The following is a 26,218-nucleotide window of genomic DNA, read 5'->3' as shown; positions in this document are numbered from 1 at the left end:
TGTGCTGGATAAATATAAATCTGCTTAGAATGGCAGGCCTGTTAAAATTCTGTTACGGTAGATATGTGGCATTATTTAAACGCTACCTGCTTCCAAGTGTGAAATCTAAGGAAGAATGTTTCAAAGAGAAATTTCAAGCAGCGTGGTAGATGACTTTGGAATTGTAAAAGAGGCAATCTGATGAAGGGTCTCGACCTCCTTCAAATTCACCCTGGGCGTCACGGTGGCGCAGCGGTAGAGTTGCTGCCTTACAGCGCCCGAGACTCGGGTTCCATCCCGACTACGGGTGCAGACTATACGGAGTTCATAGGTTCTTCCCGTGATCTTCTCCGAGGTCTTCGGTTTCCTCCCACACTCCAAAGACGCACAGGCATGTAGGTTAATTGGCTTGGTAAATGCAAAAATTGTCCCTAGTGGGTATGGGATAGGGTTAATGTGCGGGGATCGCTGGTCGTCACGGACCCTGTGGGCCGAAGGGCCTGTTTCCACGCTGTATCTCTAAACTAAACCTGAAACATTACCCATTCCTTCTCTCCAGAGATGCTGTCTGTCCCACTGAGTTACTCCAGCATTGTGTGTCTATCTTCGGTGTGAACCAGCGCCTGCAGTTCCTGATTCTGATTCCGTGGTTATTTTCTCCCTCCAATGTTTGATCAGGAAACAAAAATGGTGTTCACCTTTTAAACTGAGCTGTATGTGAACGAGCAGCAGGAGGATTGAGTCACAGATTCTAGTTCTTTGTTTTCCGATTCCAAGGCAACAATATGCTGTGGTTGGCACTGGTTTCACAATCTCTGCATGTGGTGTCAGGCACTGCAGGAAGAGGGGATTTCACTCGGTGTCTTTGCCGACTGTTTGCAGAAGCCATCCTCTCGGTCCCATCGCCCACTTTCTACCCATTGCCGACACTTTCCAGTGATTGAGGCCTTGACTTCCACTCCATAATGCCCTTCACATCCTTTACTTTGTTTTTAGAGCGATACAGCGCAGAAACAGGCCCACCGTGCCGCACCGACCAGCGATCCCTGCACGTTAACACAAGCCAACACACACTAGGGACAGTTTTATACTTATACCAAGTGTACAAACCCAAGCCATTTAACCTACAAACCTGTATGCCTTTGGAGTGTGGGAGGAACCGAAGATCTCGGGGAAAACCCACGCGGTCACTGGGAGAACGTACAAACTCCGTACAGACAGCTCCTGTAGTCGGGATGGAACCCGGGTCCCTGGCGCTGCAAGCGCTGTAAGGCAGCAACTCTCCTGATGTGCCACCTGGTGCCACAAACGGCCACGTAACCACTGAAGTACTTCGAGAACTGTGATCACGTTTGCAACAAGGACAGTGCAGTGGTAGAACTGCTGCCTCACAACGCCTGAGACCCTGGTTCCATCCTGACCCCAGGTGCTGTCTGTACGCAGTTTGTACGAGGGAGATAAATGTAACATCTCAAGTTTGTGGATGACACAAAGCTGGGTGGCAGTGTGAGCTGCGAGGAGGATGCTATGAGGCTGCAGGGCGACTTGGATAGGTTGGGTGAGTGGGCAGATGCAGTATAATGTGGATAAATGTGAGGTTATCCACTTTGGTGGCAAGAATAGAAAGGCAGATTATTATCTGAATGATGTCAGATTAGGAAAAGGGGATTTGCAATGAGACCTGGGTGTGCTTGTACATCAGTCACTGAAAGTAAGCATGCAGGTACAGCAGGCAGTGAAGAAAGCTAATGGCATGTTGGCCTTAATGGTGAGAGCATATGGGTTTAGGAGCCAGGTGGTCCTATTGCAGTTGTACAGGGCCGTGGCAATTTTGGTCTCCAAATTTGAGGAAGGACATTCTTGCTATTGAGGGAGTGCAGCGTAGGTTCACCAGGTTAATTCCTGGGTTGGCGGGACTGACGTGATGAAAGAAAGGGTCGATTGGACAAGCTAGATGCAGGAAAAATGGTCCTCATATTGGGGGAGTCCAGAACCAGGGGTCACAGTTTAAGAATAAGGGGTAGCTCATTTAGGACTGAGATGAGGAAAAACTTTTCCACCCAAAAAGTTGCGAATCTGAGATTCTCTGCCACAGAAGGCAGTGGAGGCCAATTCACTGGATGTTTTCAAGAGATAGATTTAGCTCTTAGGGCTAACGGAATCGGGGGGGATATGGGGGAAAAAACAGGAACTGGGTACTGATTTTAGATGATCATATTGAATAGCTGGCTTGAAGGGCCGAATGGCCTCCTCCTGCACCTGTGTTTCTATGTTTCCCTTGAGACCAGTTTGTACCTTCTCCTATTCTCCGTGTGCTCCGGTTTCCTCCCACACTCCAAAGACATACAGGTTTGTAGGTTAATTGGTTTCTGTACATTGCCCCTAGTGTACAGGGTAGAACTGATATACAGGTGATCATTGGTCGACGCGGACTCGGCGGTCATGGGGAGAACGCGTAAACAACAGACAATAGGTGCAGGAGGAGGCCATTCGGCCCTTCGAGCCAGCACCGCCATTCAATGTGATCATGGCTGATCATTCTCAATCAGTACCCCGTTCCTGCCTTCTCCCCATACCCCCTGACTCCGCTATCCTTAAGAGCTCTATCCAGCTCTCTCTTGAATGCATTCAGAGAATTGGCCTCCACTGCCTTCTGAGGCAGAGAATTCCACAGATAAACTGTACTAACAGCACCCGTAGTCAGGATCGGACCTGGGTCTCTGGCGCTGTGAGGCAGCAACTCTGCCGCTGCGCCACTGTGCCAAAACATTTGCGCTCAAATCTCTGGAGAAGGGTCATGACCCAAAACGTCACCCATTCCTTCTATCCAGAGTTTCTGCCTGTCCCACTGAGTTTCTCCAGCATTTTGTGTCTATCTCTGGAGAGGGTCTTGAACTGAGAACTTTCTGGCCTAGAGGCAGGACTGTAATCTGCAGACCCTGGAAATAATGAGCAGAGGCTTCTTCACAGTGCCTTGTGAAAGTTGCTCTTAAATGTGAAAACCAGCAACCTTCCAGGCAACACATCCCAGACCATAACTTAGTTAATAATCTTCCCGGGGGCTTATATCTGCCAATTACTTTACTGTCGAGGCAATAAGTCAAGAGTCGTCAACATTAATAATAAATCATGGGGCCTGGCGCCACCAGCTGATTTTAATCACTCTACCATTATGAGCTCATATTTCATGGCCACCCCTGGTTTGACCTGACCCGATGCTGAATCACTCTAACGGCCAGACTGTCGGTCGGCACTGGAATATTTGCAGCTTCGGAATCAAAAACGGTTGCAAGTTTCAATGTTACCTGTTGTGGTTCCTTAAGTTATTTCTGATCAGATGACATAATTGCAGGGTTTGGGGCACTTCCTCAATGTTGAAATAAAGCAAGTGGTTATGCATCGAGTCACACAGCACGGAAACAGGCCCTTCGGCCCGAATAGCCCATGCCGACCAAGATGTCCATTGTACACTACACAAGTCCTACCTGCCTGCCTTTGGCCCATCTATCTGTATACTAAAACTCGTTTGTTTGTTCCTGAATTACAGCCAAAACGGTGCACGATAGCGCAACAATTGTAGGCCCACCTTACTCACCATTTTCGCTTTGATGCTAATGGAAGAAGTTTCGTTGAAATCGGTGTTATATTTTAAAAGTTATTCACATTTTAACGTTTAAATCTATCTCCTAGGAGGGAGGATAAGGGGGGGGGAGGATGGGGAGGGGGATAAGGGGGGAGGGGAGGGTGCTGCACCAATGCAGGAGAGGTTTGGGCCCAACGGGTCCACTTGGTCTAGTATCCCTCTAAACCTGTCCTATCCATACACCCGGCCAAATGTCTTTTGAATGGTGAAGGGGGGGGGGTAAAGATTCAATCGGAGCCTGAGGGATAACATTTCCACACAAAGTGTGGTGGGTATATGGAATGAGCTGCTGCAGGAGGTAGTTGAGGCAGGTAAATATTAGTGGGATATGGGCCAAACGCAGGCAGGTGGGACTAGTGCAGATGGGGGGTGTTGGCAGTGTGGGAAACGTTGGGCCGAAGGGCCTGTTTCCACGCTGTAAGATTCCATGACTCAAAATGTTATAGTACCTTTAAAGGTAGTTATTGTACTATTCAATAATACATATAGACCATTGAATAATACATGTAGGTGTACATTACAACCTTTTCATCCTTCTCAGAAGCCACTGCTCTGGAGTGATAGCAAGTCGTCATTGAAGATGAGAGGTGCAATGTTTTAAGGAGTTATCAGGCAAGTTTTTTATGGGTACCTGGAGCGTGTGGTGGAGGCAGGAGATGTGATAGTGGAATTTAAAAGACTCCTGGATATGCACATGGATTATACAGAGATATGGATCACTTACAGCTGGAGGAGATGAGTTTAACTTAGAGTCATAGAGTGACACAGTGTGGAAAATGGCCCTTCTGCCCAACTCGCCCACACCGGCCAACAATGTCCCAGCTGCACTAGTCCCACTTGCCTGTGCTTGGTCCATAACCCTCCAAACCTGTCCTATCCATGTGCCTGCCCAACTGTTTCTTAAACGATGGGATAGTCCCAGCCTCAGCGGTGGCACAGTGGCACAGTGGCACAGCGGTAGAGTTGCTGCCTTACAGCGAATGCAGCGCCGGAGACTCAGGTTCGATCCTGACTATGGGTGCTGTCTGTACGGAGTTTGTACGTTCTCCCCGTGATCTGCGTGGGTTTTCTCCGAGATCTTCGGTTTCCTCCCACACTCCAAAGACGTACAGGTTTGTAGGTTAATTGGCTGGGCAAAATGTAAAACATTGTCCCTAATGGGTGTAGGATAGTGTTAGTGTGCGGGGATCGCTGGGCGGCGCGGACCCGGTGGGCCGACGGACCTGTTTCGGCGCTGTATCTCTGAAAGAATAAATCGAAATCGAAATCAACTACCTCCTCTGGCAGCTTGTTCCATACACCCGCCACCCTCTGTGAAAAAGTTACCCCTCGGATTCCTATTAAATCTTTTCCCCTTCCCCTTGAACCTATGTCCTCTGGTTGTCGATTCCCCTACTCTGGGTAAAAGACTCTGTGCATCTACCCGATCTATTTCTCTCGTGATTTTGTACACTTGTATAAGATTTCCCCTCATCCTCCTGCGCTCCATGGAATAGATGAACTTGACTTCAAGAAGGATCTGAAGAAGGGTCCCGACCCAAAACGTCACCTTCCCATGTCCTCCAGCAATGCTGCCTGACCCACCAAGTTACTTTAACAGTTTTGTTCAGTAACAGATTCTAGCATCTGCAGTTCCTTGTGTGTCTCTGACTTGGCACCATGTTCGACATGGACATCGTGGGCCAAAGGGCCTAGTTCTTTGCTGTACTGTTCTGTTTTGTGTTCACTGTGTCAGGCCTGGATAGAGTGGATGTAGAGAGGATGTTTCCACTGGTGGGAAAGTCCAGGATCAGAAGTCACAGCCTCAGAAGTAAAGGATATTCCTTAAGAAAGGAGATGAGGAGGAATTTCTTTAGTCAGAGGGTGGTGAATCTGGAATTCATTGCCACAGAAGGCTGTGGAGGCTGTCAATGGGATATTTTTACGGCAGAGATATATTCCTGATCAGTACGGGTGTCAGGGGCTGTGGGGAGAAGGCAGGAGAATGGGGTTGGGGAGGGAGAGATAGATCATCCATGATTGAATGGCAGAGTAGACTTGATGGGCCGAATGGCCTAATTCTGCTTCCTTGTGAACACAAACTTCCTTTAACCTGTGCAGTCTGTGTAAGAGGGCATTTATTATAGTTTTAAATGCCATAGTAATGAATACTTCCAAGATATTTGTGGTCAACATCCATGGTGGTGAGATGTTGGGTCCTAGACCCATAAGACTTTGTTGGAGCTGCAACAGTACAGATAAGCAGCAACTAATTTCTCAAGTATATTTAGATTTTTTAGGTTTAGAGATACAGCGCAGAAACAGGCCCTTCGGCCCACCAGGTCCGCGCCGCCCAGCGATCCCCGCACACTAACACTATCCTACACACACTAGGGACAATTTTTTTTAACATTTGCCCAGCCAATTAACCTACAAACCTGCACGTCTTTGGAGTGTGGGAGGAAACCGAAGATCTCGGAGAAAACCCACGCAGGTCACGGGGAGAACGTACAAACTCCGTACAGACAGCGCCCGTAGTCAGGATCGAACCTGAGTCTCCGGCGCTGCATTCGCTGTAAGGCAGCAACTCTACCACTGCGCCACACGGTGAACTGAACTGTTCTGTCACGATGTCAAAGTACTTAAGTTTTGGAAATAAGGAACCACAGATGCTGGTTTAAAAGACACAAAGTGCTGGAGTAACTCAGCGGGTCAGGCAGCATCTCTGGAGAACATGGATAGGTGACGTTTCACAGAGTGCTGGAGGAACTCAGCGGGTCAGGCAGCATCTCTGGAGAACATGGACAGTTTCACAGAGTGTTGGAGTAACTCAGCGGGTCAGGCAGCATCTCTGGAGAACATGGACAGTTTCACAGAGTGCTGGAATAACTCAGTGGGTCAGGCAGCATCTCTGGAGAACATGGATAGGTGACGTTTCACAGAGTGCTGGAGTAACTCAGTGGGTCAGGCAGCATCTGTGGAGAACATGGACAGGTGGCCTTTCACAGAGTGCTGGAGTAACTCAGGCGAGGATCCCAGAGTCTGGAGAAAAGTTCTGACCCTATACATCGCCCATCCATGTTTTCCAGAGATACCGCCTGACCCACTGAGTTATTCCAGCACTTTGTGTTTTTTTTAACTGGTGTAACTCAGCGGGTCAGGCAGCATCTGTGGAGGTCATGGATAGGTAAAGTTTCAAGACGGGACCCTTCAGACTAATGAGAGCCGACATGTCTGACGAAGGTCCTGAAGCGAAATGTAACCCATTCATGTCCTCCACAGATGCTGTCTGACTCGCTGAATTCCTCCAGGACTTGGGCAGCACAGTGGGGCAGCGGTTGAGTTGCTGCCTTACAGCACCGGAGACCTGGGTTTGATCCTGACTACAGATGCTGTGTGTAGTTTGTACGTTCTCCCCGTGACCACGTGGGTTTTCTCCGGGTGCTTTGGTTTCCTCCCACACTCCAAAGACGTGCAGGTTTGTAGGTTAATTGGCTTGGTATAATTGTAAATTGTCCCGAGTGTGTGTAGGATAGTGTCAGTGCGCGGGGATTGCTGGTTGGCGCAGTCATGGTGGGCCGAAGGGCCTGTTTCCACACTGTATCTGTAAACTGAACTTGTGTCCTTCATAAGACTCCAGTACCTGTCAATCTTTGTGTCTTGTCTTAACCCCTTAGTTGACAGACTGACTCTGAAGTGATGGCATGTACATCGATCAGCCAAAACATTATGACCTGATGAGCCAAAACATTATGACCACCTGCCTAATCTGCTGTTGGTCCTCTGTGTGCAGCCCCATACGCAGCAGGGTGCGATGCACTGTGTATTGTGACACATTCCTCCCGTGACCACCATTAACTTTTTCTGTGACTTGTGCCACAGTCGACCTTCTGTCGGTTCGGACCAGACGGGATAGCCTTCGTTGCCCTCGTGCATCGATGAGCCTTGGGCGCCCAACACCCTGCCTGTCGCCGGTTTGTGGTTTGTCCCTCCTCGGACCACTGCCGGTCGGTACTCACCACTGCTGACCGGGAGCACCCCACAAGCCTTGCCGTTTCAGAGATGCTCTGACCCAATCGTCTGGCCATAACAATTTGGCCCTTGTCAAAGTCGCTCAGGCCCTGCCCATTTCTCCTGCATCCAACACATCAACTTCAAGTGCTGATTGTTCACTTGCTGCCTAATATATCCCACCCCTTGACAGGTGCCATTGTTATTCACTTCGCCTGTCAGTGGCCACAATGTTTTGGCTGATCGGTGTATAGTGTAGCTCACAATTCCAGGCAATTGATGAAAAGCTTGTTGGAGGCAGGGTGGGAAGAATGTTCATTTGTGATCTGGGGCGCTTGATGCTTACAAAAGTGAAAGGTTGACATTTCTTTACAGAGAAAAACAGTCAGTCCCAACCTCAGAATGACTGATAATCAGACATGTTTAATGCAATGTGGAACATGTACTTTGCTTTGCACCCTTTGCCACCCTTTCTGTTCACGAGAACTGCAGTATAATTAACTCGCCAACACCTCCTAATCTACACGTTTAAAAAAAAGTTTATTGAAAGATTTTGATCCTTGAAAGAGATAGATTATGCTGCAAAAACACTTAACAGTCAGCAAAACCATGTTACATCCATTTTGAATTGATCAGATACTGTATATACAAGAGCTTCAGGTTGGAAATGGCCAAACCTTAGGAAAGGGACCTGCCAAAGTGTAACGAGTAGGACACAGTGCTGGAGTAACTCAGCGGGTCAGGCAGCATCTCTGGAGAACATGGATAGGTGACGTTTCACAGAGTGCTGGAGTAACTCAGCGGGTCAGGCAGCATCTCTGGAGACCATGGATAGGTGACGTTTCACAGAGTGCTGGAGTAACTCAGCGGGTCAGGCAGCATCTCTGGAGAACATGGATGGGTGACATTTCACAGAGTGCTGGAGTAACTCAGCGGGTCAGGCAGCATCTGTGGAGAACATGTATAGGTGACGTTTCACAGAGTGCTGGAGTAACTCAGCGGGTCAGGCAGCATCTCCGGAGAACATGGATATGTGACGATTCAGGTCGAGACCCTTCTTCAACCAAAACCAAAGTATAATACTTGACTGATAAGAGTAATACTTTGCACTTGTTATTTTCTTCCCCCAGAGACAGATAACACTTTCAAAGGTTATTTGACTTTGAATGGCATGACAAATACCTGCACACTACCCCTTCTCCTTAAGCGACAGCATTTCCATGAAGCCATCAAATGACCCAGTGTAGCCTCCAGTCTATTAATACATTAATTTCATTCATCATCTGCACCTTTCCAAGGCTGATAGATTCTTGAAAGCTAATCAGTGTAACAAAGCAGAAAATGCCAACACAAGATGATGGAGAATTCCACACACCAGCAAGCCTTTCGTTTAAACCTTCCTGTTCTGATAGTTTGTTTTGCTCCGTATAAAATTTCAGACAATGCTTTTCCCCCCAATAATACTACAAGATGGAGTTTACAGGTTGTGTCTATTACTGCAAGGCTCAGTCTGAAGAGGGGTCTCGACCTGAAACGTCACCCATTCCTTCTCTCCAGGGATGCTGCCTGTCCCGCTGAGTTGCTCCAACGTTTTGTGTCTATCTTTAGTGCAAACCAGCATCTGCAGTCCCTTCCTACATTGGCACGGTCTTTGTTGTCTATGTCTTCGAGATGCTGGTGATGATTCTCCTGGTTAGAGATGCTGCACGTTGCACTCAAGGCTGGGAGTGCCAGGGCTTACTCTGAACAACACCAAGACCCACAGAGTGGACCTGGGCAAAAGCCTTTCACAGGCCATGCCCAGGGAAGTGTCCCCAACCCCTTTCAATGACGGTACATTCCCTCTACCGAAAGGTACCACAATCGAACACTGAAAGTTACTGAATTACCAAGAAACAATTTCTAAATGACAGCTGCTTTGAATATTGTAGGACATCTCAACTGCTGTATTGCAAGACAGAGACATAAAGCTGGAGTTACTCAGCGGGTCAGGCAGCTTCTCTGGAGAGAAGGAATGGGTGATGTTTTGGGTCGTGACCCTTCTTCAGGCAGAAAGTCAGGGGAGCGGGAGATTCCTTTTCTCCAGAGATGCTGTCTGACCCGCTGAGTTGCTCCAGCTTTTTGTGTCGATCTTCGGTTTAAACCAACATCTACAGTTCCTTCCGACACATATTATATTCCAAGACTTTTGCCTGATCAATGCCTTGGTTGAATTAACAAGGGAAGAGAAAAGATTTGAATTAATGCCGTAAACGTCACTGTAAATATGGAACCTCAAAGTGGTGGCCAATGCTATTTTTGGAAAAAGATAAAGTGGATCAATCTGGTACACTAGTATATACTGTATCCTTTCAAAATGGTCTTAACCGTAAAAATACTTGTCACATAGTTATTAATACATCTTTACCAGTGTCCAAAGCTCTTAGAAAGTTTGGTGCACAAGCAACTAAACTTGTCAACTACAAAACGTCATTGAAGCAATGAGCTAGGTTTAAAATCAGTATCAAAGAGCAGCCAATTTACATAGTGACAGAAAGTTGGCACAGATTTTAAGAGGCGTTTATAAAGATCCAACATGGCTTGTCTGTTGGTTTCAAGGCCACAGAGTCAAGATTAGTGTAAACATCTTCATTGTTTTGCAGAACGTTCACCAAGGGCGAATTCAACTTCCACTGAAGAGCCAAAAAAACCTGCAATGGAAACACATTCAGGCCGAGGTTAGTGGGCAGCGAAAACCAACACTCAACGTTACTGCACAACATTACTGCAGTGGCAACGTCAGCCCTTTCCAATAAAGTCCTTTCCGATTGCCTTACTTCACAGGGAGAGGAGTGATCGATCTTGAGGCAGAGCTCCAATGGAGAGACCTTCAAGACGTTTTAGTTTAATTAGTCGTTTATTGAAGCAGATGTACAAAACAGGGCTGTAACTCCCCAAGAATTCAACTCTCGTCGCAGGTCTGGTAAGAACTGTATCTGGCCATACTCCGTGTGCCTGACCCCTCCCATCTCTGCATCTACAGATATACTCCTTAATTCTGGCTCCTCCCAGTCCATTACGCCCACATAGGTAATCATCTCATGGCAACAACCCCCAAAAATAAAACAGCAAGATATCTAGCTGTTATCTCATGGCAACCCCCAAGAATCATCTCATGGCAACAACCCCCAAAAATAAAACGAGCAAGAAAATAATATCCATATACTAAAACTCTCGTTTGTTATCTTGTTTGTGACTGAACTTCAGCCAAAGCGGTACACGATAGCACGACAACTTTAGGCCCACCTTATTCACCGTCATCGCTTTAATGGTAAAGCAAGTAGTTTTATTGAAATCGGTGTTATATTTTTTAAGTTATTCACATTTTAAAGTTTAAATCTATCTCCTAGGGAGGGAGGGAGGGGGAGGGGGGGAGGTGGGTGGATAAGGGAAGTTGAGGGGGATGGAGAGGGGGGAGGGGAAGTGGGGAGGGGGGAGGGGGGGAGGTGGGTGGATAAGGGAAGTTGAGGGGGATGGAGAGGGGGAAGGGGAAGTGGGGAGGGGGGAGGGTGTGGAGAGGGGGAGGGTGTGGAGAGGGGGAGGGTGTGGGGAGGGGGAGGGTGTGGAGAGGGGGAAGGGGAAGTGGGGAGGGGGGAGGGTGCTGCACCAAAGCAGGAGAGGTTTGGGCCCAACGGGTCCACGGTCTTAATATGTTAAAACAGCCAGCACAAACACAAATGGCTCCTACAAGGACCATTGCCCAAGTCTGTCTTAGAGTCGTACAGCATAGAAATAGGCCCTTTGGCCAACTAAGATGTCCCATCTACACTGGCCCCACCTGCCTGCATTTGGCCCATATATATATATATATATCCCTCTAAACCTTTCCTATTCACGTACCTGTACAAATGTCATAAGGTCATAAGTAGAATTAGGCCATTCGGCCCATCAAGTCTACTCGGCCATTCAATCACGGCTGGTCTATCTCCCTCCTAACCCCATCCCCCTGCCTTCTCCCCGTAACCCCTGACACCCGTACTAATCAAGAATCTGTCTATCTCTGCCTTATAAATGTCCACAGACTTGGCCCCCACAGCCTTCTGTGGCAAAGAATTGAACAGATTCACCACCCTCTGATGAAATAAATTCCTCCTCATCTCCTTCCTAAAAGAAAATCTTCCTAAAATAAATGTGTTTTGAAGGTTATGATAATATCTGCCTCAACTACCTTCTCTGGCAGATAGTTCCATATGCCCACCATCCTTGGTGCGAAAAGGCTTCCTCTCTGGTTCCTATTAAATGAGGGCAGCTCAGTGGCACAGCAATAGAGTTGTTGCCTGACAGCACCAGATGCCCGGGTTTGATCCTGGGTATCGGTACGGTATGTGTGGAGTTTGTACTTTCTCTGGTTTCCTTGTACACTCCAAAAACGAGCAAGTTTGTAGGTAAATTGGCTTCTGTACGATGTGCCATAAGGAGCATAATATGGGATAAATGTGAGGCAGTTTCTTCCCAGCTGTTATCAGGTAACTGAGGTGAGAAGAAACCTTTTTCACCCAGAGAGTTGTGAATTTGTGGAATTCTCTGCCACAGAGGGCAGTGGAGGCCAATTCACTGGATGAATTTAAAAGAGAGTTAGATAGAGCTCTAGGGGCTAGCGGAATCTAGGGGTATGGGGAAAAGGCAGGCACGGGTTACTGATTGTGGATGATCAGCCATGATCACAATGAGTGGCGGTGCTGGCTCGAAGGGCCAAATGGCCCCCTCCGGCACCTATTTTCTATGTTTCTATGAATCATCCTACCACAACCAGAGAGCAGTGCTCAATTACTATATACCTCTTTCAATTCAATTTGGTGACCCTCAGACTATCTTTGATTGGACTTTGCTGGCTTTACCTTGCACTAAACGTTATTCCCTTATCATCTATCTGTACACTGTGAACGGCTCGATTGTAATCGTGTATTGTCTTTCCGCTGACTGGTTAGCACGCAACAAAAGCTTTTCACTGTACCTCGGTACACATGACAATAAAATAAATGGAACTGAACCGAGTTTTCTTTTTGGCTGGAAAAAAGTATGCTTCAATGGGATGCAGAGAGATCTAGGTGGCCTAGTGTGTAATTTGCCAAAGGAAAACAGACAGCATGTTTATTGCCAGGGGAATTGAATATAAACAGAGGGAGATTAAATTTCAGTGAGGGCATTGGTAAGACAATTTCTGAAGGTCACAGTCATACAGTCAGATGCAGCTTAGAAACAGGCATGGAGTCCACATCAACTGCACATCAAATCCACATCAACATTAACCCTACATTAATCCCACTATTTATTCTCCACACATTCCCCCTCCCAAGATACTTCAACTCACTTTCATTACTCCAATATCCAGAAAGTTATCGAACCATGGCGGGAATTTACAGAGGCCAGTTAACCAGGTGTTAGAGGTTATAGGGAGAAGGCAGGAGAATGGGGTTAGGAGGGAGAGATAGATCAGCCATGATTGAATGGCAGAGTAGGCTTGATGTGCCGAATGGCCTGATTCTGCTCCTATTACCTGACATGACCTTATAACGTCACCATGTTCATCAGAGATGCTGCCTGACCCACTGAGAGATTTGCCAAATCTCCTTTTTTTAATGCGTAGCAAGGAACTGCTGACCAATGATAGACACAATGTGCTGGAGAAACTCAGCAGGTTAGGCAGCTTCCCTGGAGAAAAAGGATGTTTCTGGTCAGGACCCTTCTTCAGACTTCTTCAAGAAAGGTCCTGACTCAAAAGGTCACCTATCCATGCTCTCCAGAGACACTGCCTGATCTGCAGAGTTACTCCAGCACCTTGTGACGTTTTTTTGTTGTAAACCAGCATCTGCAGTTCCTTGTTTCTCAATAAAGGAGGCCTTGCCTTTCAGTGTTTAAGTTACTTGAAGCCCATGCAAGGAGGTGTTGCAGCAATTCGACATGATTTGCCAAGACGTCAATTGGAATTCTGTTTGCGGCATCGAGGAAGGACACACTTGCATCATGGGTGATGCAATGCCCAGAACAAAAGAACATGGAACAAAGCAGGAGGAGGCCACTCGGCCCCTCAAACCCTGCTAGCAGGCGGCTTCTTTCATCCAGTACCCGACAAAAACTTTTCACTCTACCTCGGTACACGTGACAATAAACTAAACTCAAACTGACCTGAAGCATTAACTCCTGAAAGAGATGCAAGGTGCCAGAGTAACTCAGCGGGTCAGGCAGCATCTGTGGAGGACACAGATAGGTGACGTTTCACAGAGTGCTGGAGTAACTCAGCGGGTCAGGCAGCATCTCTGGAGAACATGGATAGGTGACGTTTCACAGAGTGCTGGAGTAACTCAGCGGGTCAGGCAGCATCTCTGGAGAACATGGATAGGTGACGTTTCACAGAGTGCTGGAGTAACTCAGCGGGTCGGGCAGCATCTCTGGAGAACATGGATAGGTGACGTTTCACAGAGTGCTGGAGTAACTCAGCGGGTCAGGCAGCATCTCTGGAGAACATGGATAGGTGACGTTTCACAGAGTGCTGGAGTAACTCAGCGGGTCGGGCAGCATCTCTGGAGAACATGGATAGGTGACGTTTCGGGTCGGGATCCATCTTTAGTTTAGTTTAGAGATACAACAGGGAAACAGGCCCTTCGGCCCATTGAGTCTGCACCGACCAGCATTCACCCCGTACACTAACACTATCCTACATACACCAGGGACAACTTACAATTTTGCCGAAGCCAATTAACCTACAAACCTGTACGTTTTTGGAGAGTGGGAGAAAACCGGAGCACCCGTGGATAACCCAGGCGGTCACGAACTCCGTACAGACAACACCCGTGGTCAGGATGGAACCCGGGTCTCTGGGGCTGTGAGGCAGCAACTCTACCGCTGCCTAAACAGAGTATGCACATTCTCCCTATGACCTTCTTCCCTCCCTCCGGTTTCCTCTCACATTCCAAAGACGTACAGGTTTGTAGGTTAATTGGCCCTGCCGTGTAGGATAGTGCTATTGCACAGGGTGATTACTGGCTGGCGTGGAGCCGGTGGGTCAAATGGCCAGTTTCTGCTCTGAATCTCTAAACTAAACTGTTGATTTAAGGGGACTTTAAACCAGGATCCACATTTGAGGAAGAACATTCTTGCTATTGAGGGAATGCAGCGTAGGTTCACGAGGTTAATTCCCGGAATGGCGGGACTGTCGTATGTTAAAAGACTGGAGCGACTGGGCTTGTATACATTGGTATTTAGAAGGATGAGAGGGGATCTTCTCTGAGAGGGAATCTGCGGAATTCTCTGCCTCAGAAGGCAGTGGAGGCCAATTCTCTGAATGCATTCAAGAGAGAGCTAGATAGAGTTCTTAAGGATATCGGAGTCAGGGGGTATGGGGAGAAGGCAGGAACGGGGTACTGATTGAGAATGATCAGCCATGATCACATTGAATGGCGGTGCTGGCTCGAAGGGCCGAATGGCCTCCTCCTGCACCTATTGTCTATTGTCTATCTTATTGAAACTTATAAGATTATTAAGGGATTGCACACGCTTGAGGCAGGAAACATGTTCCCAATGTTGGGGGAGTCCAGAACCAGGGGCCACAGTTTAAGAATAAGGGGTAGGCCATTTAGAACGGAGATGAGGAAAAACATTTTCATTCAGAGAGTTGTGAATCTGTTGAATTCTCTGCCTCAGAAGGCAGTGGAGGCCAATTCTCTGGATGCTTTCAAGAGAGAGCCAGATAGAGCTCTTAATAATTAGCGGAATCAGGTGGTATGGGGAGAAGGCAGGAACGGGGTACTGATTGAGAATGATCAGCCATGATCACATTGAATGGTGGTGCTGGCTCGAAGGGCCGAATGGCCTCCTCCTGCACCTAGTGTCTATTGCCTATTGATCCAGGAGGAAGGGCAAGAGCTCAGCAAACACTACCCGCAAACCCAGAGGCCCGCTCATCGGGATATCAAAACGGAAGAATAGCCAGAGTTTCAAGGTTGCAAGTGTTGTGTCAGTCAGCCCCTTCAATAAGGGAGGTCTTGACACAATTGGGAGGAAGGAACAGCAGATGCAGGTTTAAACCAAAGATAGACACAAAGAGCTGGAGTAACTCAGCGGGACAGACTGACGAATCACCTATTCCTTTTCTCCTGAGATGCTGTCTGGCCCTCTGAGTTACTCCAGCTTATTGTGTTTCGTTTAGGCCTTGACACATGGTAATATATAAAATTATGAGAGGCGTAGATAGGGTAGACAGTCAGAACCTTTTTTCCCCCAGGATGGGGATTTCAAAGCCCAGAGGGCACAGCTTTAAGGTGAGAGGGGCAAAGTTTAAAGGAGATGTGCGGGCAAAGTTTTAATTTACACAGAGGGTGGTGGGTGCCTGGAACACTCTTTTTAAAAAAAAAAAAAATATTTTTTTATTTTTGAAAAGCATATGTACAGATAGAAATAAAAGACAAATTTGTTACAAAGTTCTTACATAGCTTCAATTTTTAAATTTTTAAAGAGAGAAAATAAAAATAAAGAAGAATGAAGAGTTATAACTATAAAAATTAAAGGGGGTGATCTGGGAGACAATAACCACAGTTGTACATCCAACCCTAAACTCAAGTTTCAACTTTTAATTTTACATTTTTATTTTAGTCCTGTGTCAAACCCATTTACTTTTCTAAAAATCCAACTCACATATAGCCTGGTCATGTTGTTGTATTGACGCAGTGATGTGTTTCACCGTACCGGAAAAATCGGAGTCCAACTTTTGTAGCTTGGAGGTTACTTCCTCCATGTGTTCATTCATGATTTCACATATTTCAACCTTTGATGAAGCTAACTGGTCCTTAATAATAGTTAGTATTTCCCCCTTCATTCCTTTAAGCAATATTAATTCAGCTTTCATCTCTTGGAGTTCAACCGTAATATTCGTTACTTGAGACTTCATACCTGAAAGCTCCTCACCAACAACATTACGAAATTCTTCCAAACCAATTTATTTTGGCTGTGGCTTCCGGGTTCGTTTGGAAGTTTCTTCCTGAGTCAACGCTGAAGTTTGGGCTGCAGCAGAGGCTTCCATCTGTCCTGGTTCTTCTTCTTCCAACAGTCTTGTTTTAACCGTTCGTTTTGTAACAGTTTTTAGCGACATTTAATATTAAAAGTCGCGATCTAATGACGTCACCCACCCTTCGTTAAAGAATTGCCGGTAAGTTACAACGGGCCCATCCCGTTCCTCTCTCCTTAAGTCGAGATTTTCACGGAGCTAGTTGGCGTGCGACTTACTCAGTCCATAGCGCCACCGGAAGTCGGGTGCCTGGAACACTCTGCCGGGGGTGGGGATGGAGGCAGACAGTGGTGTTCAAGAGGCTTTTAGATAGGCACATGGATTATGCAGGGATTGGAGGGATATGGATCACGTGCAGGCAGAGGAGATTAGTTTCACTTGGCAACATGTTTGACACAGACATTGTGGGCTGAAGGGCCAGTTCTAACTTGATCCAATTCCTTCTCCATGATCACCCCACTGGGAGTTACTCATTGTGCAAGCTCTGCGTTGGAGCAGGGATACACATCAGTCACTGCAGCTCTCTGTACAATACGGACCGAGGAGGATACAGACCACGAGCTGGTAAAGGGGATTTGTATGGTGGGGTACCAGTGATCAGCATGGATATAGTGGGCCGAAGAGCCTGTTTCTGTGCTGTAGGACTCAGAGACCAACATCGGATGATGTAGAAACAAGGAACTGCAGATGCTGGTTTACACAAGCAGACACAGAGTGCTGGAGTAACTCAGCGGGTCAGGCAGCATCTGTGGAGAACATGGATAGGTGACGTTTTACAGAGTGCTGGAGTAACTCAGCGGGTCAGGCAGCATCTGTGGAGAACATGGATAGGTGACGTTTCACAGAGTGCTGGAGTAACTCAGTGGGTCAGGCAGCATCTCTGGAGAACATGGATTTGTGATGTTACGGGTTGGGACCAAGCTTCAGACTGAAGTTTCTGAAGAAGGGTCCCAACCCAAAACGTCACCCATCCATGTTCTCCAGAGATGCTGCCTGACCCGCTGAGTTACTCCAGCACTCTGTGAAACGTCACCTATCCATGTTCTCCAGAGATGCTGCCTGACCCGCTGAGTTACTCCAGCACTCTGTGAAACGTCACCTATCCATGTTCTCCAGAGATGCTGCCTGACCCGCTGAGTTACTCCAGCACTCTGTGAAACGTCACCTATCCATGTTCTCCACAGATGCTGCCTGACCCGCTGAGCTACTCCAGCACTCTGTATCCGATGGAACGAGAGGTGTTATGCTGACCCAATAACTGTAGCATTTGTCTGCAAACCCTGAGATAAGTTTACTTACCAAGAGAAAGTGGAATGCCGTTTGCAGTTAGAGTATCAAGCAGGGCTTGAAAGGCCGGAAGGGATTGGTGTTGGGATGTATTCCTGTCAGTAATGGATCCTGTGGGGCATTCTGCAGACAAAACTGCTTCAGGTCCGTGGCTGCCTGAGACACCTGAGGGGGTTGTTACGGAAGGACAGGTGGGAGGAGGAGGAAGGAAAGACAAGAGTTAAAAACTTCTAATTGATTTCAGTATCTCCCAAGGACAATAGGCAATAGGTGCAGGAGTAGGCCATTAAGCCCTTCGAGCCAGCACCGCCATTCAATGTGATCATGGCTGATCATTCTCAATCAGTACCCCGTTCCTGCCTTCTCCCCATACCCCCTGACTCCGCTATCCTTAAGAGCTCTATCTAGCTCTCTCTTGAATGCATTCAGAGAATTGGCCTCCACTGCCTTCTGAGGTAGTGAATTCCACAGATTTACAACTCTCTGACTGAAAATGTTTTTCCTCATCTCCGTTCTAAATGGCCTACTCCTTATTCTTAAACTGTGGCCCCTGGTTCTGGACTCTCACAACATTGGGAACATGTTTCCTGCCTCTAATGTGTCCAACACCTTAATAATCTTATATGTTTCGATAAGATCCCCTCTCATCCTTCTAAATTCCAGTGTATATAAGCATAGCCGCTCCAGTCTTTCAACATCCGACAGTCCCGACATTGTGTGGCACGGTGGCGCAGCGGGTAGATTTGCTGCCTCACAGCGCCAGAGACCCGGGTTCGATCCTGACTATGGATGCTGTCTGTACGGAGTTTGTACGTTCTCCCCGTGACCCGCGTGGGATTTCTCTGGATGCTCTTCATCAGTTGAAAGGTCCAGAACCAAAACGTCACCTATTCCTTCTCTCCAGAGATGCTGCCTGTTCCTCTGAGTTACTCCAGTATTTTATGTCTGTCTTCGGTGTAAATCAGCATCTGCAGTTCCGTCCTACACATTTCCGCACCACCCTATGTACTTGCTACTCCACATTCAGGGAACCATGTGTTTGTACACGTAGACCCCTCCGCTCTTTTCTGCTACTGAACTTTAACTTATTTGCAAGCTCTCAAACATTAACTGTTTCTCTCCCCAAAGAGGCTGCCTGACCTGCTGAGTTTCCAGTATTTTTTGTTTTGATTTATTGGAATCAAAGTGCTTTTACATTGCGCAACAAGTATTTCTTGCGTAATCCTTGAAATTTGTCATTGCGAATTCACCTTCCTTCCTTCCACTTGCCAAGTAACTGAAGCCCAGAGAGGCATGAATGTTAAGCACAGGAGGGAACTGGTTTAAACCGAAGATGGACGTAAAAATCTGGAGTAAATCAGCGGGTCATTCAGCATCTCGGGAGAAAAGGAATGGGCGACGTTTCGGGTCATAGAAACATAGAAAATAGGTTCAGGAGTAGGCCATTCGGCCCTTCGAGCCTGCACCGCCATTCAATAGACAATAGACAATAGGTGCAGGAGTATGCCATTCAGCCCTTCGAGCCAGCACCGCCATTCAATGCAATCATGGCTGATCACTCTCAATCAGTACCCCGTTCCTGCCTTCTCCCCATACCCCCTCACTCCGCGATCCTTAAGATTTCTATCCAGCTCTCTCTTGAAAGCATCCAACGAACTGGCCGCCACTGCCTTCTGAGGCAGAGAATTCCACACCTTCACAACTCTCTGACTGAAAAAGTTCTTCCTCATCTGATCATCCAACTCAGTATCCCATTCCTGCCTTCTCTCCATACCCCGGTCCCTCAGTCGAGACCCTTCCTCAGACTGAGAGGCGTTGCAAGCTGCCCAAGCAAAATATGCAGTTTTATTCCTCCAGTTTGTTTGAATCACAGAGCAAGAATGTTGTTGGTTAATCCTCACGTTTCAGGCAGTCAATATCTGCCCCGGTCACTGTTACTCACCAGTGGAGTCCCAGTGAAGACCTTCTGTCTTAGACCATAAGCCATTGGTGCAGAATGAGGCCATTCGGGCCAATTGCGCGTACACCGCCATTCAATCATGGCTGGTCTATCTCTCCCTCTCAACCGCATTCTCCTGCCTTCTCCCCATAACACCTGACACCCGCACTAATCAAGAACTGGTTTATCTCCGCTTCAGAAATACTCAATGACCTGGCCTCCGCAGCCGTTTGTGGCATTGAATTCCACAAACTAAATTGATTTTTAAGAATTTAGTTTTGAGATACAGCGCAGAACTGGCCCTTCCGGCCCACCGAATCTGCACCGACCTGCGATCTCCGCACATTAACACTGTCCTGCACACACTAGGGACAATTTACAAATACAAATACACCAAGCCAATTAACCTACAAACCTGCACGTCTTTGGGAGGAAACCGAAGATCTCGGAGAAAACCCACGCAGGTCACATGGAGAATGTACAAACTCCGTACAGACAGCACCCATAGTCAGGATCGAACCCGGGTCTCTGGCGCTGTGAGGCAGCAACTCTACCGCAGTGCTACCATCCCGCCACGATTTCTGTATGATTTATATGCAGGTTATGTTTCGTGTGTTGTCTGAGATGATGTGCCCATGGTGCTGCTGCAAGCAAGACTCTCATTGTGCCTGTACTTCACCCCTACTATAGTCATACAACCAGACGCAACTACATTTAAGGCAGCTCTTCTCCAAGAAGCCTTTCTTGCTTAAGACCATACTCCGCCACCTCCAGTTTAAATTCCATTTGGAATATTTTGGAGGACCAAGAACCCAAGATGCCAATAAGCTTGAATATTATCAAATCTTTAAAAAAGCAGGATTAAAAATTGTGGTGTATGGCCGAAGGGGCTGTTTCTGTGCTGTGTGACTCTATGCCTCTTAATCCTAAACCAATTGAACCAAGACGTTTAGCGGAGTGAGCTGGCTGCGGTAGATTAGGAAAGTACATCAGCAGTAAACTTGCAAAGTCTTAAGAATTGGGCGGCACGGTGGCGCAGCGGTAGAGTTGCTGCCTTACAGCGCCGGAGACCCGGGTTCAATCCTGACTACGGGTGCTGTCTGTACAGAGTTTGTACGTTCTCCCCGTGACCCGCGTGGCTTTTCTCCGGAATCTCCGGTTTCCTCCCGCACTCCAAAGACGGACAGGTTTGTAGGTTAATTGGCTCGGTATAAATGTAAATTGTCCTTAGTTTGCGTAGGATAGTGTTAGCGTGCGGGGATCGCTGATCGGTGCGGACTTGGCCTGTTTCCGCGCGGTGTCTCTAAACGAAACTAAGATTAATAGATAGCTTGCAACAAATTTCCATTTAAGGCAAAAAAATCTAAAACGAAATGTGATCTCGTGATGTTTAATAGTAACGGTAGCAATAGATCACGAGGAAAAGACATAATGTTGCCAAAGAGAAAAGGATTGGAATTTTTTTTACATTTAGCAAAGAACACCAAGGAATTGATGAAGGGGAAAATAGAAAACAAAAATAAACCAGAAACAGCCATATAGCTTTGGAAAATGTCAATAGATATTGGGGGCTGTGGAGGCCAGGTCAGTGGGTATGTTTAAGGCAGAGACAGATAGATTCTTGATGAATACAAGTGTCAGGAGTTATTGGGAGAAGGCAGGAGAATGGGGTTAGGAGGGAGAGATAGATCAGCCACGATTGAATGGCGGAGTAGACTTGATGGGCCGAATGGCCTAATTCTGCTCCTAACACTTATGAATTTAAATTTTAAAAGGAAATAATGTCCATTAAATGTGTAGTATTTTTTCGCTGGCTGGTTTTAGCACGTAACAAAAAAGCTGTTCACTGTACCTCCGTACATGTGACAATAAACTAACGTAAAATATGTGTGTATCTTTATGAGCATGTGTGTGTATCTCCTCTCTATATATGTGTGTGGTTCTGTTTAGAGGGGCAGTGACCCTCACACAAAGAAAAGTGAGTTTACAGAATGGATTTGAGGCGGCCCGGTGGCGCAGCGGTAGATCCACTGCCTGATGGCACCTGACACCTGGGTACAATCCTGGCCACGGGTGCTGTCTGCACGGGGTTTGTAGGTGCTCCCCGTGACCTGCGTGGGTTTTCTCTGGGTGCTCCTGTTTCCTCCCACACTCCAAAGTCAAACTTTGTAGGTTAATTGGCTTTGGTAAAGATTGTAAACTGCCTCTGATGTGTAGGATAGTGCTGGCCTACAATGTGCGAGCTGGACGGTGCAGACTCGGTGGGCCGCAGGGCGTTTCCGCACTGTACCTCTAAACTAAACTAAACTAGTGGATAGGGTGAGCAGCTTTAAATACCTGGGAGTCCACATCACAGAGGATCTGACGACATGGACAACACACATTGCCGCACTGGTGAGTAAGGCAAGGCAGCGCCTTTACCACCTCAGACAGTTGAGGAAATTCAGAGTCTCTCTGAGGATCCTTCAGTGCTTCTACTCTGGGGCTGTAGAAAGCAGCTTGTCCGGAAACATCTCAATCTGGTTTGGGAACAGCTCTGCCCAGGACAGGATGGCTCTGCGGAGAGTAGTGCGTTCGGCTGAACGCACCATGGGAACTACACTCGCCCCCCTGCAGGACCTATACATCAGGAGGTGCAGATCCAGAGCCAGCAACATTATGGGGGACCCCTACCACCCCAGCAACGGACTGTTCCAGCTGCTACGGTCAGGCAAACGCCTCCGCTGTCACGCTGTGAAAACAGAGAGGATGAGACGGAGTTTCTACCCACAGGACATCAGGACTGTTAACTCTCATATCACCAGGGACCAGTGTAATTTACTGTATTCATTTATATTTTATGTTAATTTTTTTTTCTATTCTGTTTTGTAGTTTAGCACAATCTGCAGGCGTTGCCACTTTCATTTTACTGCACATCTTGTATATGTGTGTGACAAATAAACTTGACTTGACTTGAACTAAATCAGAATGAACAGTTACCTCCTTCAAAACAGAGCTGACTTTGTTGGTCAGAGAGCAATGGGGTTGTGACCAAACGCACTCTACATTAGGGGCAAACCTGTCTTTGGACCCTGGAAATACTTGGACCAAGTGTTTGTGTTAAATTTGAGCTTAGCTAACGTCACGTGTACCGAGGTACAGTGAAAAGCTTTTGTTGCGCGCTATCCAGTCAGCAGAAAGACAATACATGATTACAATCGAGCCGTTCACAGTGTACAGATACATGTGGAATTCTTTGCCACAGAAGGCTGTGGAGGCCAAGTTAGTGGATATTTTTAAGGCAGAGATAGATAGATTATTGATTTGTACGGGTGTCAGGCGCTAAGGGGAGAAGGCAGGAGAATGGGGTTGAGAGGGAGAGATAGAATGGCGGAGTAGACTTGATGGGCCGAATGGCCTAATTCTACTCCTATCACTTATGACATGATGTAGGGAATAACGTGAATGACGTTTAGTGCAAGGGCGGCACGGTAGCGCAGCGGTAAAGTTGCTGCTTTACAGCGAATGCAGCGCCGGAGACTCAGGTTCGATCCTGACTACGGGTGCTGCACCGTAAGGAGTTTGTACGTTCTCCCCGTGACCTGCGTGGGTTTTCTCCGAGATCTTCGGTTTCCTCCCACACTCCAAAGACGTACAGGTATGTAGGTTAATTGGCTGGGTAAATGTAAAAATTGTCCCTAGTGGATGTAGGATAGTGTTAGTGTACGGGGATCGTTGGGCGGCACGGACTTGGTGGGCCGAAAAGGCCTGTTTCCGGCTGTATATATATGATATGATGATATGATAATATAAGGCCAGAAAAGTCTGATCAAAGATAGTCCAAGGGACTCCAATGAGGTAGATAGAGGGAAATGGAACTGAAGATACAAAAATAAAAATGGGATGTAACAGAAAATACACAGCAGGCCAGGCAGCATCAGTGGGGAGAGGGTCAGAGTTACATCTCAGGTTGAAGAACCTGATTGCTGCCTCTCTCCACAGATGCTGCCCGACCTGCTGCGTGTTTCCTGGATGTTATACTTTAGAAGCTAAATAGAGGGTGTCGGGGTGCAGGGACTCAGGCCAGGATGACCCAGAGGCACGGAGCGTGGAACCCCAGCCTGAACCCCACCCAACCCACCTGCGAGTGTGGTAACGGCGGGATGGGGGGGGGAGATAGGGGTAACGGCGGGATGGGGGGGGTGGGGAGGAGATAGGGGTAATGGCAGGATGGGGGGGAGGAGATAGGGGTAATGGCAGGATGGGGGAGATACAGATAACGACAGGATGGGGAGATGGGGTAATAGCGGGATAGGGGGAGAGAGGGGTAATGGCAGGATGGGGGAGAGAGGGGTAATGGCGGGATGGGGGGATAGGGGTAATGGCGGGATGGGGGAGGATAGGGGTATTGGCGGGGTGGGAGAGAGAGGGGTAATGGCAGGATGGGGGGAGAGAGGGGTAATGGCGGGATGGGGGAGGATAGGGGTAATGGCGGGATGGGAGAGAGAGGGGTAATGGCAGGATGGGGAGATGGGGTAACGGCAGGATAGGGGGAGATGGGGTAATGGCAGGATGGGGGAGATGGGGTAATGGCAGGATAGGGGGAGATGGGGTAACGGCAGGATGGGGGAGATGGGGTAATGGGGAGGAGATAATGAGGGATGGGGTCAGGGGGTAACAGGGCAGATGGGGTGGGGTGGGGGTAACGGGGTGGGGGTAATGGGGGGACTGAGGGGGGAGTAACGGGAGGGGCCAGGGGGGAGAGGGTGAGGATGGGGGGGAGGGTGGAGAATGGGGCAATGGGAGTGGCCGAGGGGGAGGGAGAGAGGCGGGGGGGCTGGGGTTAGAGGGGGGGAGGGGTGGGGAAGAGCGGGTGGCAACAGGAGAGGCCGGAGGGTGGAGGGACAACCAGAGGGAACGGGGAGGAAGGTAACTGGGCAGCGCCCCGCCCGGCCCCCCCCTCCCCCCTCTCTCCTCCCCCCCCTCCCTCCCCCATCTCCCCCCCCCCCCCCCTCCCCCCCTCCCTCCCCCCCTCTCTCCCCCCCCCCCACTCACCTTCAGCCGTTTGATGCCGACCTCACAGCGCAGTTGCTCCACCAGTTTCCTGGTGCTGGTCAGGGTGGCGGTGGCCGACATCTCGCCTCCTCTCTCTCTCTGCTCTGCTCCTCTCTGCTCTGCTCTCTCCCCGGGGCGCTCAACACAAAGCCTCTCTCTCTCTCTCCCTCTCTCTTCCTCTCCTCCTTCTTCTCCTTCTCCTCCTCTCTCTCTCTCTCCCTCCCCTCTCCCTCCCTTCCTCTCTCCCTCTCCTCCTCCCTCCCCCCCCTCTCCCTCTCTCTCTCTCTCTCTCTGCTCCGTTCCGCTCTCTCTCACGCCTCCGCTGCGCCGCGTAATGTCCACAAGCGGGGGAGCAGCGAGAGAACACAGTCCCAAACTCACATACACGTAGAGAACACAGCACACACAGGGCTGTGCACACACAGAGAACACAGTCCCAGAGTAGTAAACACACAGAGAACACACACAGAGAACACAGCCCCAAACTCACATACACGTAGAGAACACAGCACAGGGCTGTACACACACAGAGAACACAGTCCCAGAGTAGTACACACAGAGAACACAGTCCTAGAGTAGTACACACACACAGAACACAGTCCTAGAGTAGTACACACACACAGAACACAGTCATAGAAACATAGAAACATAGAAAATAGGTGCAGGAGGCCATTCGGCCCTTCGAGCCAGCACCGCCATTCATTGTGATCATGGCTGATCATCCACAATCAGTAACCCGTGCCTGCCTTCTCCCCATGCCCCTTGATTCCACTAGCTCTTAGAGCTTTATCCAACTCTCTTTTAAATTCACCCAGTGAATTGGCGTCCACTGCCCTCTGTGGTGGAGAATTCCACAGATTCACAACCCTCTGAGTGAAAAAGTTTCTTCTCACCTCAGTTTTAAATGGCCTCCCCTTTATTCTTAGACTGTGTGGCCCCTGGTTTTAGAATCACGGGGCAGTACACACAGAGAGAACACAGTCACAAGGCGATTTATTCACAAAATGCTGGAGTAACTCAGCAGGTCAGGCAGCATCTCGGGAGAGAAGGAATGGGTGACGTTTCGGGTCGAGACCCTTCTTCAGACTGATGTCGGGGGTGGGACAAAGGAAGGATATAGGTGGAGACAGGAAGATAGAGGGAGATCTGGGAAGGAGGAGGGGAAGGGAGGGACAGAGGAGCTATCTGAAGTTGGAGAATTCGACGTTCATACCACCGGGCCGCAAACTGCCCAGGCGAAATATGAGGTGCTGCTCCTCCAATTTCCTGCGGGCCTCACAATGGCACTGGAGGAGGCCCATGACAG

General features: G+C 48.3%; 1 protein-coding gene across 1 annotated transcript; it reads right to left on the bottom strand.

Moving 5' to 3' along the window:
• Positions 1-8,133: 8,133 nt before the first annotated feature.
• LOC144598233 (guanine nucleotide-binding protein G(I)/G(S)/G(O) subunit gamma-5-like) lies at positions 8,134-25,144 on the bottom strand. Its single transcript, XM_078408122.1, has 3 exons — positions 24,913-25,144; positions 17,952-18,104; positions 8,134-10,302 (listed from the first exon to the last, which is right to left on the bottom strand). Exons 1-2 carry the CDS (start codon positions 24,991-24,993, stop codon positions 17,979-17,981), a joined length of 207 nt encoding a protein of 68 aa, XP_078264248.1. The 5' UTR covers positions 24,994-25,144; the 3' UTR covers positions 8,134-10,302; positions 17,952-17,978.
• Between the last annotated feature and the right edge of the window lie 1,074 nt (positions 25,145-26,218).

The sequence above is a fragment of the Rhinoraja longicauda genome, chromosome 11, assembly GCF_053455715.1.
Source record: "Rhinoraja longicauda isolate Sanriku21f chromosome 11, sRhiLon1.1, whole genome shotgun sequence".
Lineage (NCBI taxonomy): Eukaryota > Metazoa > Chordata > Chondrichthyes > Rajiformes > Arhynchobatidae > Rhinoraja > Rhinoraja longicauda.
Note: the sequence above shows the minus strand (reverse complement) of the source record. Positions and strands in the feature narration are given on the sequence as shown.

Coding starts and splice junctions, on each gene's coding strand:
- LOC144598233 (XM_078408122.1), bottom strand. CDS start 24,993: ATGTCGGCCACCGCCACCCTGACCAGCACCAGGAAACTGGTGGAGCAA. Junction 18,105..24,912: donor TCGGCATCAAACGGCTGAAG/GTGAGTGGGGGG, acceptor CAACCCCCTCAG/GTGTCTCAGGCAGCCACGGA.